Source organism: Haemaphysalis longicornis, unplaced genomic scaffold, assembly GCF_048455015.1.
Source record: "Haemaphysalis longicornis isolate Haplotype H1 unplaced genomic scaffold, Haemaphysalis longicornis Haplotype H1 scaffold_6, whole genome shotgun sequence".
Classification (NCBI taxonomy): domain Eukaryota; kingdom Metazoa; phylum Arthropoda; class Arachnida; order Ixodida; family Ixodidae; genus Haemaphysalis; species Haemaphysalis longicornis.
In genome coordinates, this window is record NW_027526407.1 from 125,177,960 (window position 1) to 125,192,855 (window position 14,896).

Consider the following 14,896-nt stretch of genomic DNA (forward strand, 5'->3'; position numbering starts at 1 on the left):
GTATCCCGCCTTTTCATCCTTCGAGCACAAATGCAATTGCGTGTATTAAATCTTACAGTGCATACTTTACCCATACGCAGGAAATGCCGAAGCATCTCTCCACATATCAATGTTAAGTGGGTCTAGAATTTGGGAGTACGCGTGCTGAGGTGATCACGTTTGGAAGAAAAGGCTAAACAAATGTTAGTCGCGAAAACGGAAACGCGGGATAATAATCGTAATGACATGCCCTACCGGAGGCATACTTACGGCATGTGTCCAGAATAAAATCTTTACCTGGTGGTAGGAGAAACGTGTGTGAAATTGTAATTTTTTCTCTGCTGCTTTTCAGTAAGAAGAGCGAATTGGACCGGTAGTTGGAGAAATCTTACTCCCTGCTTGTCTTATTCATCGGTTATCTGTCCCAGATATCTATTATTCTCACGGTCTCCTCTCCCTCGCAGGCGGGTCTTCGTGCCCTCCATGTTCATCTTCATCACCCACGTATCGCACGAGGACAGGGCACTTGAGGACTGCCGCATCGTTCCGCCAACGTGGCTCTCGGTCCCGAATGGACAAGTTAGTTATGGACAAAGTCTGGTGAGAAATGAATCGCCGATGTTGGTTTTTCTGATTTGAACTGGGTTCTGATCTTTTGTTTAATTCGTAGCAGACGAATTAAAGAGAAAAGATAATTCTAGTGGAAATGACTGCAATATTCAAGGTTAAAAGAGAATAAAGCATGCGAGGGTTGGAGCTTTATTTCTCCCGGAGTTCTGCACTCTTCAATTCAGTGGCTCAAATTTCACGTAATCGGTTGACTATGGGATGCCTAAACACCACTATCGAATCACTCGCTACTACATAGAGTGAATAAATAATAATGATTGTTTGTGGGGCTAGCGTAGCGACGTTTCACAGGTGATGAGGCGCGCCGTGCTGGTGGGCTCCGGATTAATTTGACCACCTGGAAATCTTTAGCGTACGCAGACGTCTCGAACACACGCGTGTTTCCGCTTTTTGCCTCCATTTGAGAAGCGGCAACTGCGCCCGGGAATCAAACACGCAGCCTTGGGCTCAGCATCACAGAGCCTTAACCACTGAGCCACCGCCGTCGCTTATTAATAAATATTACTGATGTACTTAAAAAGACCAAAAAAGATTTGTAAATTATAGCTCTTTAAATTGGAATGAATAAAGTAATTTGTTTTATATTTACAAACCATTACAAAGCATGTTTTGCTAGAAGAAAGAAGGAACTATTTGGCCGAATGGTGTTTATTATTATGTTGATGTTATGTTAACTGGCAGAATTTGCACAAACAGGTTGTTTTTCAACGTTCAGGGTCACGTTGAAATCGTTTAGCGGTACTTGGTGATATTGTGGCCAGTTCAGCAGTCTTGCATTCTACTTTGTACACCCGACCAAAAGTCGTAGCTATTCGGTGTGCAAGTGCAGAGCCAAGCCACCATCTTAAGGGGTTCGTAGGTTGGCTGTCGTGTTCCGTTTAGGGTTAAGCTAACATTTTTTTATTTACAGTCGAATTTGGCCTAGACGCAAACACTGCTGTTTTTATATATTGATAGTGGTGGCACTTAGAAAAAAGTAAGAATCCAACAAGTTGCTCCAAGAAGAGTTAAATTGTACTCAAGTGATACACCTTATGTATTTTTATATTTCGGAAAATGCAATAAGATTTTCGCCCTTGTGCTAAGGAAGTAATATCGAAGAAAAACAGGTGCTGGACTATTCTACAGACTATACTTGTTCCGTTTGGCTGTCTTCAGATTCCCTGTATGTAATCTAGACGAAACTGATGAATTCCAAGTACAAAACCAGTGTGAAAAGATACGGTCATAATTTTGTCTGCCTTAAGCTCCCTTTTTATGATGGCAGATGTTCGGCAAAAACAGTTTCAACAATCAGAGTTCAACAAAAGTATTGCAGCATGTTGTATAAAAACCGCGAGGGAAGCATTTAAATGCCTGTGTTTTGTTGTGATTGTGGTGGTGGTGGTTGTTGCGGAATCAGGCGGCGTTAGCCTAGCTGGATGTGCCGGCAATTGCTCCGCCCAAGCTCCTCCCAATTAGCTAAAGGTAGTGTGCTTTTACCACAAGTTTACCAGCTACGTCTACTCAAGGAAGCTCAGGAGAAGGCGTGACACGTCTCTTCACAGCATACAATGTCTTCTTGTAAGTTCTGACTTATGTTTGAAATCCACATATCATTCGATTTGATTACTTATTTTTCGGCGTGTCGCACATTTGCTATGTAGTGACAAATTGGGTTCACACTAGACTGCGCAGATCACTGAATCGATTTTATTTGGAATCCTTGCATGAAGAGCTCGAGCTGCAAGGTGCTTGCGGAGGTGGCCAGGGCTATCGTCAACATTACCCTGGCTGTCTCGTTTACGTTGAGCGGCCACATGTACAAGCCTAAAGGCAACAAACCTGAAGACTACAAGCTCTTTAGCCCATGCGAGAACTTTCACGGAAATTACTACGTGACTCCGTACGAGGTGAGCTGCAAGAGTGCTGGAACTCTGGATGAAAATAGTGACATGAAAACCATCAAGTTTTTTCACAGCGAGGTCGTCTATAAATAATATCCATCAGATCGTTCCCGGCAAGAAACAAATCATAGACAAATGATTTTCAGTGCATAGCAAAAGTCCTAAAATAGTAAAAATGTCCGAGGACCTCTATACTTTAGGGATGGCTTTTATGTTCCTTTGAAAAAATTCTTCTGAGCGATACCGTTATGTTCAGAGGTGTGGCTCACATTAAGAAGACTGGTGTAAGCGTTGGGCGTGTAAGCTGGCTTTTCAACACTATGTGTTGCATAGTGAACGATGTCCATCTATAGAGGAAGTATGGTTTCAACTACAATTTATAGTCCTCTTCAACGCCAAATACTTCTGCAGACATTGCGTAATTCCTCCGCTCCTCCGAGGGCACCTGTGCAGCGCACTAGAACCTGAGCCATGATAGGCGTAGTCATGCTGTTATAAAACATATTTCTACCCACAAATCGCGTGTCCTTAGCTTATGGCCTCATAATTCAACATATGAAATAACTAGTTATAGCAAAACAGCGTACCAAATTAAGCCAAACCGGAGGCTTTTTTGGCTTCCCTTTTCACTAAGTGAAAGGCTTATGATTTTTAACAGAGATGGATATGCATCTCCGTGTGCCCATGCTTTTTTTAAGGCACACATAATTGCAGAGAACGAAAATGCTCTAGGCAAATAATGTTCGAGCTAACACTGGCAAAGCATTGCAACTTTGCTGGTCATAGCTGAAAGCCTGAAAGATGCGTTTAACTTCCTGTAACATTTACACTAGTCAGGTGGCGAGGACTCTTATTGGTTGCGAGACTTCCGCATGCGTGCCATTACAAACATCAGTGTTCGACCATTCTGAGTGATATGGGGCGCATCTCCAAGATATCTATGTAGGTGATGTGTCAATCTTTATACCATCACTGACTTTCTAGGCAAAAGATCACACCATGTGGCATCATGAACATATCCATAGCTGGAGCTCAGACGCCAGGCAGAAAACAATTTGACCTTGAATTTGAAAATCGCGTCTGTAAACACATGGTCCCGCAATTTATCCTCATCTTCCACTTAATTAATTCATTGATTGTAGGGTTTACCGCGCCTACGCGATGCAGGCGATGAGGCGCGCTGTAGTGGAAGGCTTCAGAATATTTTGACCACCCGGGAATCTTTAACGCACGCCGAAATATCGTACACATGGGCGTTTTTTTGCTTTTTGCCTTCACCAAAAAAGCAGCCGCCGAAGCTGGGAATCGAACCCGCATCCTCGTGCTCACAGCACAATGCCTCAGCCACTAAGCCAACGCGGCGGGTCTACTTCGTTAATTCTTTGACGAACGAGAACAGCCTTCATTCCCCTACCAAGTCTAACGCTGTCCAAGCAATTCGTTGAAATATTTAGAGCACTGATGCACACGGGGGCATGCTTTTTTAACAGTTTCCTCTTACATCTCTTACAGTTATTATGCACTCCAAACATCCGTTTCTTCGACAAAGTTCAAAGAAGTGAGCATTCTATGTTCACGTTCAACACCTCTGCTCAACGAGCACTGACATTCGAAAGCGACGCGACGATAAAGAACAAGGTCGGTGCGGTACCCTCGATGATGAAAGTTTGATAATAATGATCGTGTTGTGAGGGTTTTACCTTGTTGTATCCACGACCGGCGTTGTAGTACTAGACTTGTGTTGGCGAGAAAGGTGTGCTTTGGTGAGAAGGGCAAGATCAGCTCTAGACAACACCTCCGAAGGTCGTTTTCGGTCAAGGAAGTTCCTTCCACACGAACAGGGCTGTGAAATTAGTGTCGCGAGGTGCGCTAAATGCGTTCCGAAACCATCGTGTCGCAAGATTCGAATTCCTGCTCAGTTTTTCACTTGCATCATTCACACCTCATTACTTCTTTTTGTAAGGCTACACAGGAATTAGCTCTGGCATAGCTTGGTGGGCAGAATGTTACCTTATCAGCCGGAAGCCGGCCGACATCGAAGGGATGAAATTCGAAAACTTTTTCTTCCGACAAAAAACTAAACAACAATAGGCATGCAAAAATGCTTGCCGATATACCCCTTCACCCGAAGGTTTTATTTCTTCCCCGTCAATATTCAGTGCAGCAATTGCCATATCGCCTTTTTGGGTAAGCACCCCGGTCTGGTAACAGTCCAGCAGAGGCGTAACAAAAATATTTTCAGCGGTTGTGATACGCTTCATGCAAAAAAATAATTAAAGTAATGATATCGTGCACTCAAATAATGTCTTATTTTCGTTTTGTTATCCCATTTTAGGTTTTCTTTTTTATTATATAAATGCAGTTCTGTAGATGCTAATGTGTAGATATAGATATAATATGTAGATGCAGATGTAATAGCGTGGAGAAAAAATGCCCTAAATCAAGGGGAGAAATGCAACTCCTCAGAAAACTTGGGGGGTGTTGTGGCACCAAAACACACCCCCGGAACGAACCCGGCATCTTCGTCATGTCTATCAGGAGAATTCTTGGTCGTGCCATCGTTGACCAATTCCGCGGATGCTAAGGTGGGACTAGCCAGTTTATATTCCGTGCCATCTCTTCGGGAAAAACGACGGCCGGCTGTTTGGCGGTCCGTGATTCCAGTAGCGGCGAAATCTAATAAAACCGCATCGAATACTAACTCATGCCTTAAATAACCTCATTTCCCCTAACCTAACCACATACTTTATCAATTTTATTTTACTGAGAACGGTGCAATACAGTGAATCAAAATGCATCGATACGCTGTTAGGTTATTTTGGCCTACTTATCATGATGAATGCAGCTAAGGTAGTAAGAACTGCTATTACCACATGTGTTTAGACCGACAGGTATTCGAAACAATACGATTACGAAGGGTGTCAATGCATACCTATCATTCTTTTCAGTTAGTATATCTTTTCCGGTGAAGTGTTATTCTCAAGATTGCCGCAAAGGTGGACAGAAAGCAGAGCTGTCAGCAACATCAGGCAACATCACCCAAGCCACATGGAAAATACCAAAACAATTTAAAAGTCAATATTGCCCTCCCAACTGACCAGCGGGGCATTCATTGGATGCTTAATTGGATGTTCCTCAGCCATCCCACTGTTACAATTGTAGGAATTACCTGTTTAAAACCAAAACAGTCCTCCAAGAAACCCTAAATTATTAAAAGGTGGAGTTGAACTCGAAGGCTCTATTTCGAAGTGACCTCACGTTATGTAATGACAGATGTGAGTGCTTGATGGGAGCACAGTCACCTGCAAAACCCTTCTGCGACCTTGTCGGTGCGGGGACAACTGCCCCCGCTGGCAAAGACAGTTGATGCCCGAAAGAAAAAAATGGGGGATTGAGGTTTCTTAGCCTCAAGTGTTAACACGCTTGTACACAGAAAATCCGGGCCTCCCTGTATCCTTTAGAAGTTGTAAGGCTAAGGCAGAGAGATTGTAGAAAATTCTATACACAGGTGTGATTGCCGCTCCTTCAGCAGCCTCGCATTGGGGAAAGACCACGCGTAGAGCAGGGAAAGACGCATCACAGGACGCACAGCTTCCTTTACCGGACTCTCTGCGCGACACGTGCGGATACGAGAATGGTTGTCAGGAACGCCCGTGTGCTATGCACGTGTAATTGAGGAAGTCAACCATGCGAAAATTCGCCTGGTCGGTTCCCGGGGTCCCGTCGCCTCCTTTCGGGATCATCGTTCAAGCAGGTCAAAGTTTTGGGGCTGTATAGAAAAGTTTGTAATCAATAAACTATTCGTTTCAGGACATTCGTGCCAGACAGCAAAGAGCCTCATTATTTTCCGTAACTCTTTGCGCTCGGGAAGGGCGCGGCTCTTAAACACGTGAGAGTTTGCAATGACAACAGTCTCTTCGACAAATATAGAAAACCTCTATAAAGACCTAACTAGTATAACGGATTCGTGCGACCTCTAGGGAATGTTTTTAAACACACATGTAATTGTTCTAATGCGCATTACACGCAAGAAAGTGCCTTTAGGCTATACCTACATGCAGGCAACATCACCCTTAAAAGAAGTCACTTCAGTAAAATATTTGGGTTTTATATTAACAAATACTTTATCACAGAATGATAACATTGACAAGCTATGTTCATCTGCTTTTCATCAGCTGTTTTTATAAGACATAAACTTAAAGCAGCTCCCTCGAATGTTAAATTAGGCTATTGAGTTATAACTCATTGATGAGGCGAGAGCTGGAGTACGCGTAAAAAATTTGAGACCCGTTGGCATCTTCTAACATCAGAAAGTTGGAAAAATCCAAAGTAAAGCCAGCAGATTCATATAATCTAAATTTTAACCTTAATGTTCGCCTAAGATATTCTGCGGGATAGTAACAATCCTTCACTTTAGGTACATCAGAGGACACTCCATTCAGATTTTTTTTTTCTCTTCTCGTCGATAGAAATCCTGGCCAGGATCACAGTAACTACGCGGTTCCTTTTTTAAGTCTACACGCCTTGATCACACGGAAAAGATGACGCCAGTTTTTTACCAGGCTATAAATCTTTGGAACGCTCATATACGACCCCATAGTGCTAACTCGCTTACTTGTTGTTCTCATGTTTATTGTGTATTGTTGTTTTTGTTCTTCTTGTAGAGCGTCTGCCCTGCTATTAACTATGTAATGTCTGCAGTATGCACACAAATAAATAAATAAATAAATAAATAAATAAATAAATACATGTCGCAGTAACACGATTCGACCCCGTGATGCGTTATACGAGGGACAGGAGTCGTACTGTGAGTCAAAACTGTGTTGCTTGCTATCCACGGTGTAGGTATGCGAAGCGAAGAGCACCTGCCAAGGAGTGACCTTTGGCGTGGCAGCCTACGACATTGAATACGACGACCAGCCACACAATGAGCAGTGCCCGGAGTTTGGCCTCGTGGGTCCTTTCGGGCGCGTGGCCTTTCTGAAAAAATTGAACACCTACCTTAGTGATCTTTCCTCGGCAGCCGCGTTCAAAAAAGAAGAATGCTTGCGTGTCGAACTTCGTTGATTGTGGATGCGTTGACACATGCCACTAGCAAGACCTTTGCTGCCAATAAAGAAAATCGCTTAGCACCTCCTCGTGCCGTTCTTTGATCAAGCATGCAACGCCCACAGCAAGAAAAAAAAACGATGTAGAAACGCCCACAGGAAATTTTGAATAGTGCGTAAACACCTGCACACGTGCTTATGTCCACGCATACACCTTTACCAATACTGTTAAGACCTTGGGTACTCGGTGAGGTAAGGCGTTGATGTTACGACAAAGCCGTCTCCAAACACCGGTTCAGCACCCAACGATGATGATGATCAGTCCCGTATTAGACGAAGCGTTCCTCGATGTGCTTGAGGATGGCGATAATGCGGAAGTGAAATAAATTATTTTATACGCTACGGAGCTTCCCGCCCGTCGAGGCAATCACAAAGAAGAACGACAATGGAACGGGTTCCGCCGAAACACAAGCACAATCGGGGTGCCTTGGCATCGGCGGTCGGACTGTGGAGTGGCGGGGGTTATGCGGAAGTTGACCAGTGAAGTTTTCTCTAGAACAGTGTACGGTTCAAGAAAACGGTGAAGGAACTTTTCGCAAAGTCCCGGAACCCGGAAAGGAGTCCATAACAAACCTTCATCGCCAGGTCGGAAATTAACAGTCCGGTGAGAGGCGATGTAGCAATCTTTCCTGTACTGCTGACACCCAGTAGTGCGGTCACGGGCGAGCTGGCGGCAATACTTCACGCGAGAGATGAACTGTTCAGTTCTTGGAGCAGAACCTGGCACGGGGGCAGTAAAGAAACATGTGTCTAGTGGTGGGGACGGTGCGGCCGTATACGAGGAAGAATGGGAAATACCGGTGGCATTGTTGGGTAGCCGTATTGTAAGCAAATGTAACGAACGGGAGTACGTGGTCCCGATTTCTGTAATAAGGTGCAATGTACATTGAAAGCATGTCAGCAAACGTGCAATAAAATATTTCAGTGAGTCCATTAGTCTGAGGGTGATATCCGGTGGTCAATTTGTGAAACCTTCGTAAGGTATGTAAGATCTCTGCAACGATGTTCGAGAAAAACGTTCTCTCCCGGTCACGTAGCTGAACGCGAGAGGTGCCATGCCGCCAGACGTTGCGATGTAAAAGGAAGCGGGCGACATCTTCGGCACATCCAGTACGCAGGGAAGCCGTTTCATAATAGCGTGTCAGAGGGTCCACAGCTGTCATAATCCTGCAGTAAACGATAGAAGTTTGAGGTAGCGGCCCGTACAAATCAATTCCAACAACCTCAAAACGCTCAGCGGGGCACCAGATAGGTTGTTGCTGTCCAGTCGTAGGTGATGTAGTTGCACTTTCGACGCTGGCAGGTGGTAAAGGACGCGACGTACTTGGATACGTTTGTAGACATGCCAGGCCAAAAGAAACGGGCTCGGATGCGGTCATACGTTTGCTGATGTCCAAGGTGGCCAGCGGTCACATCGTCTTAAAAGGCCACTAAACGTTTTTGCTGCGGTGCCCACGGTGCAGCGGGAACCCACTTTTCTCCAAAACGATGGTAATTATGATGACGCACACGCCATCGACAACCCAAATCGACAACCCAAACGGCCGTTAAATGTCGCCAAATTTCTGGACAGAGAAAACGACTGCAAGGCATTTCTGTTCTGTGATCCTGTAGTTTTTTCGGAGGGCGTGAGAGAGCGAATGGCATAAGCAACAGGCCGCTCTCTTTATTGATGATCAGGTTGGAGGAGAGTGGCGCCAATGCCGGTCCCGCTGGCGTCGGTATGGATATGTGCGTGTTTCGTCTCATCGAAGTGGCACGACACTGGGCGACAAGTAAGCGCACATTTAAGACCTTGAAAAGCTTTTTTGCAGTCGTCGAACAAGGCGAAGGAAACTTCGGTTTCAGACGCCTGTTGATAGGTGAAGCAAGGGTGGCAGGACCGAGAATAAATGGGTGAAAGTAAGAGGAAAGGCCGAAGAAACTACAGGGGGCTTTTTGTTGTAGCGGTCGAGGAAACTTGAGCGCAGCTGTTGTTTTGTCTGGGTGTGGTTGGATGCCTTCTTTTCTGAAAATATGGTTGAGGACTTCGATGGTTTCTTTCGCAAAACGGCATTGCTTTGTTTTGAGCTGAATTTCAGCATTTTCTAAACATGTAAGCAATTCGTTCAAGTCCTCAAGGTGCTGAGGAAAAGTCGATGAGAAGATCACAATTTTATTAAAATACAACAAACATGTCCCCCATTTCAGTGCACGCTGCACTATATCCACGAGACGCTCAAAAGTAGCTGGGGCTTTACATAATCCAAAAGGCAAAACATTGAATTTATAAAGTCGGTCCGTGGAGGACAACGCGGTTTTTGCTTTGTCAGGTTCATGCATCGGGATTTGCAAATAGCCGGATTGGAGGTCAATGCTCGAGACCGATTCCGCACCCGGTAAACAGTCGAAAGTGTCATCAATTCGGGGCATGTGGTATACAACTTTACGAGTAATTTTGTTTAGTGCACAATAATCAACGCAGAAACGCACTGAAACGTATTTTTTACGAACCAAAACTACGGGTGACGACCACGGGCTTACAGAGGGGCGAATAGTGTTGCGTTCAAGCATCTCCGAAACATGGTCCTCGATGATCTTTTGTTCAGACGAAGAAACACAACACGGACGGCGGTTGATGATACGAGAGCCATCCGGGTCAGTGCAGTGTGCTGTTTCAGGTTTCAGGTTTTAGGTTTTATACAAAAATATGTTCATACAAGAAAAGAACAATACAAATTTACAGAAGGAGGTTCCAGAGTTTACACTGCCGAGGGGACCTGATGTGGTGTGCGCAAAAGAAACGCACACAGGCAAGTAGAGCGTTACAGAAATCAGTGAAGCAATTTTTGCCAAAGAACAAAAACTAATATCAATATAACATAATTAGGCAAACTTTTAATATATTCAAAGTACAAAATTTGACATATTAAACAAGGTTCATTGTAAATAATGGTGATTGATTAAGCGCAAATATATACCAAAAGCGATTTTTTCAGGATTTATGAAATAAGCATTCAGAGATGATGAATCCAATGTTTGTGGTAATGAATTTCAAAGCATTATTCCTGAAAAGAGGACTGTTTGTTTCCCGTAATTAGTGCGCACTTTTTGTAGTAGCATGTTGTTTTTTTTCGCGAATCTGGTATTATTGGTGTTTAGTAGTTGTGGGGCAGAAATAATATTAACCACAGTACCGTTATTTTGAATTCGATGAATTAAAATGCCGAACTTTAGTTGTAGTGAGTATGTCAGTGGAAGAATTTTGAGATTCGGGTAGGTTGGGAAGGAAGATGTCTGAACAGGATTGAATGTAATCAGTTGGACTGCTTGGTTTTGCAAGTGTTCATATTGCAGATAATATTGGGACTGTTCAATTAGGATCTGTTTATTCGTTTGCCCTCCGATGTCACTGATGCTTCCTAATAACACAAATGTGTTCATAAAATGTTTTTGGTAAGTTTAGCATCTAACCCCTTTTTTTCACACACCGTGTTGATCATGCCAAGATTATTTTATGAAAAATTGCAATATGGCAAAATGTCACCTTTGAAAGCAGCACGCCTTCTGGAACAACCACTCGAATGTTGTTTGTACACGCATAAAATATTCTTTTAAAACAACGGGTGTAGAAGATGTGCCGCAAACTCTTCTTGTAGTGTGAAAAATAGAAATGATTTGATGTTACGTCTGAGATTGGTAACCTTTTGGTGATAAGACTCTAAGAAATGATTCTTGTCACAGATGAAATGTTTACGTTTTGGCAGTACACTCAGGTCAGACTGAAGGTTGAAAGTGACACATGTACCCTTATCTGCCAGTCACTAATATAGGAATGCGTAGGGTGCCACTCAAGAGAACCTTTCCTGCTCCTTTAGTAAAAGCCAAATATCAGAGTGCCATTTGAAACAAGGTACAGCCATCATATCAAAAATTACGCCACTGTAAGAGCCGCAACTTTACACTTCTCTTCGTGCTGACCCAATTGAAGCCGTGCTCATCAACTACAAAATTATTTGACCAACTTTTGCGTACAATTTTTTTGATAATGAGTTTCGATGATGAAAGTAAGTGTAATCTCAGATTACCAGCCACGGAAAAAAATGTTAAAGCGAACTGTCAATTGTTCCGCGATGAGTAGGTGTAAAACGCAAAAGAAAGTTCTAAGATGGTGACAGTGTCATTGGACAAGTAATTTATGAGTCTGGCCCAGTTGGCAGTGTTTGAAACGTTAAGCACCCTTACCAAATTGGCAATCTCACGAAAATACCTACAACACAAACGTAGTCCTACATAAAGAACTACGCTCTTTTATGCCAGCAACACATTCCACCCGTATATAAGACAAGGTAACAACTGCCAATGTATTTCTAGCAAAAATGTTGCCACCCGGAGAAGTCGAAACACCTCTGCTTAATGACTGCGTGGCATGTACAGGTTCGCGCAGCAGTAAATATATCACGGGAACGGTGGCCGAACTACACCGCTGCGCCCCGTATGGGCGCCGACGAAAGCAAGGAGCGCCGGTCTAAGAGTGTGATCGCACTACCCCCGCCGCCCTATCTAATATGTAATTCGCCGCTCTGCTGGCGTGTCATGCTAGGTGCGACGGTTTTCTAAAGGCAGCATTGGGCTATAGAGGGGTGCTAGTTGCATCGCGCTCGCAGGCATCAGCGTGGAATCTCCCGCTGTTCACGAAGCTGCGCGCGCCCAGAAACGTTCATTGCTGCGCGCTGTAAATGGCGACATGAACTTGCAGGCCGCAGCAGTTTGGCATAGCATGTCATTGCGGTGTAGTTTATTGTAAGCTGAGAATAAAATTGCTTTGGAGAAATAAAAAGCATTTTCGCAGAAATTTTTGTTATTCGGAAAAAAATCCTATTTCCAAATTTTTATTTTTATTTTGTGTTTCTATCAAGTTACAGCTGCCACTCAGCTCAGGTCTGTTTGAAAAACGTAAAATACAAAATGCCCGTGTGGTGGGAATTGTGTGCGTAATGAACGCCCTTAAGAATACAAATCGCCTGCTATTACAGCCGGCCTCATCGGACGCATAATTTGTGGTTGAATTAAAACCGACGATGTTATTTTCATCGAGCACCTTATATTAGTTAAGAAAATGTGGCAGCATGAAATTAAACAGCGCATTGAAGTTAGAGATATCTTCAAGGTATGACCCTTAGGTCTTGCAAAAAGGCGCCGTCAGGGTTCCAAATATAGTCCTCATGACCGTTGACGACTATACTCATCATCGGTTATTTTGGTACAAAATCTTATGAAGGCTATACTCTTCAACCGGAGCGAAACGGTTAATGCGACAACAAAATATGCGCCCTGTGAGGCCCGCTGTAATAGAAGGCAATTGTTGTATTTTTTTACAGCGTTCTTTACTACCTGAAATATCCCCCGCATGGGCATTTTGTATTTTCCTTTCTTTAGTAAAGACGTGAAATGCGTGGCAGCAGTAACTTGGGAGACACTCAAAATTTAAAAAGAAAGAACAATGTTGAAAGTGATTTTTTTCACGAATAACAAAAGTATCTGTGAATATGCTTTCTATATCGTCCATGGCAATTGTGTTGTCGGATTACAATAAATTACATCGTAATGACTTGCTATGTCAAACAGCAGCGGCCTACACGATTATGCCACCCTTAACAGTGCGCAACAATGAACGTTTCTGAGTGCTCGTAGCTTCGTCCAGCCCAACAGCGGCGAATTCGGCCCGCACAGATGCTTGTGAGTGTAAAGCAGCCAGCGCCCCTCTATAGCCCAACGCTGCCTTTAAAATCCGTCGCACCCAGCATGAAACGCCAGTATAGCGTCCATTAAACATATCAGATAGGGCGGCAGGGGCAGTGCGACGCACTCTTAGACCAGCGCTCCTTGGCTCCCATAGGCGCCCATACGACGCGCAGCGATTTAGTTTAGCCACCGCTCCCGTGCTACCTTTACTTATGTGCGGACCTGTACAAACACTCAGTCGTATTTCGACAAAATCTGTGATGCTATACACCCGCTGATATTTCGATGGGCCCAGTGCGCAACCACACTTCGTCAACATGTTTCGCAAATTTCTCGTCAGTAAAAATGTTCTTGCTCCAAATTCGATAAGGACATTACTGAGAACAATTTTGGTCAATGCCAGATTTCATGCAGTCCTTCCTGAAATTTTTTGGTGAACCTGCCGCGTCACTGTTATTAGGAATCTCGCTGTGCCTGACGTATAAGGCTTTTTCAGGGATCCAAGAAATGTGCAGCGAATTTTGACGTTTCCTCAGTGCTTCCGCATCCCATGGCTAGGTGGTGGTGATCTGCGAAATTCGGCGAGTCTTCTATGTTACCCACGACTACCGTATAAGTCATTTAAACGGCGAGCCTTTTATAAACACCCCAATTAGTGAACCAGCCGAACTGGATGTCTGAATGTTCTTTCTTGGTGTAAATCTATGTTCGTACTTCTGTAACAATTCATTATTTGATCGAACAGTCGCATACGTTTATTATGCCAATTGTTAAATATGCATTAGGTGCCTGTGCCTGCTTGGGTTAAAAAAATGTCAATAGGTGTTGTACATGAGGCACACGCAGAGTAGGTGTTCTAGCGTCGCTGGTTCCAGGCAGTCCACACATGTGGAGGAGTTCTTGCACCCGTGTCGGTGCAGGCACTCCGCCACATGGCAGCAGTTGAGCCGCATGCGGAGAATCCGGCAGGGGGCATCCCTGATGATGCTTGCAGGCCGGGGCTATTGCGCCAGGCCACTAAAAATCCGACCCCCCTCGCATTGTTAGTGGTCTGGCCTAACAGCTGCTGCCTGCACGCATCAGCAGGGAGTCCCACTGCCTGCTTTTCCTCATGCGGCTAAACTGCTGCCGACTGCCAGCACGATTGAGAAGGCCCTCGAAATGCGCGCTAAGCAGTACGACCGAAACTTTCTTGCCGCGGCCAGTGGGAACTACGTCGGCAAGATGCGGATTCTGGCTGATAGCCTACGGGAGACTATACGCGCAGTAGTGAGAGAGGAGCTGCAGAAACTTCTCGCCACGCTGCCGCAGCCCCAAGTGGCGACCATTACCGACGTGATTAAGGAAGAAGTGCAACAAGCGTTGGGAACTTCTACGCCATCCGAAGTACTCCGACAGCCACAAGCTACGACATACTCCGCGGCTGTTCATCGACCCAACCCTGCTCCAACACGACGTCAAGACGCCCCGCCGTACCGCCGCCCACTGTCGCCCGCCCAAGCCCCAGTAGTCGAAACCAGATGCCGAGGAAGACGGACGTATTGTGAACTCCTGATACTCGTCCTCAGT

At 44.6% G+C, this 14,896-nt stretch overlaps 1 protein-coding gene across 1 annotated transcript in view; it reads left to right on the forward strand.

Annotated features, from left to right (window-relative positions):
• LOC144141928 (uncharacterized) overlaps positions 1 to 7,575 on the forward strand; it is a 90,337-nt gene extending 82,762 nt beyond the window's left edge. Inside the window, exons 8-11 of the mRNA XM_077673382.1 lie at positions 444 to 579; positions 2,325 to 2,501; positions 4,008 to 4,133; positions 7,341 to 7,575. Of these exons, the coding sequence (XP_077529508.1) occupies positions 444 to 579; positions 2,325 to 2,501; positions 4,008 to 4,133; positions 7,341 to 7,562 (661 nt within the window). The 3' untranslated portion in view covers positions 7,563 to 7,575. The remainder of the gene's footprint in view (positions 1 to 443; positions 580 to 2,324; positions 2,502 to 4,007; positions 4,134 to 7,340) is intronic.
• Positions 7,576 to 14,896: the final 7,321 nt, after the last annotated feature.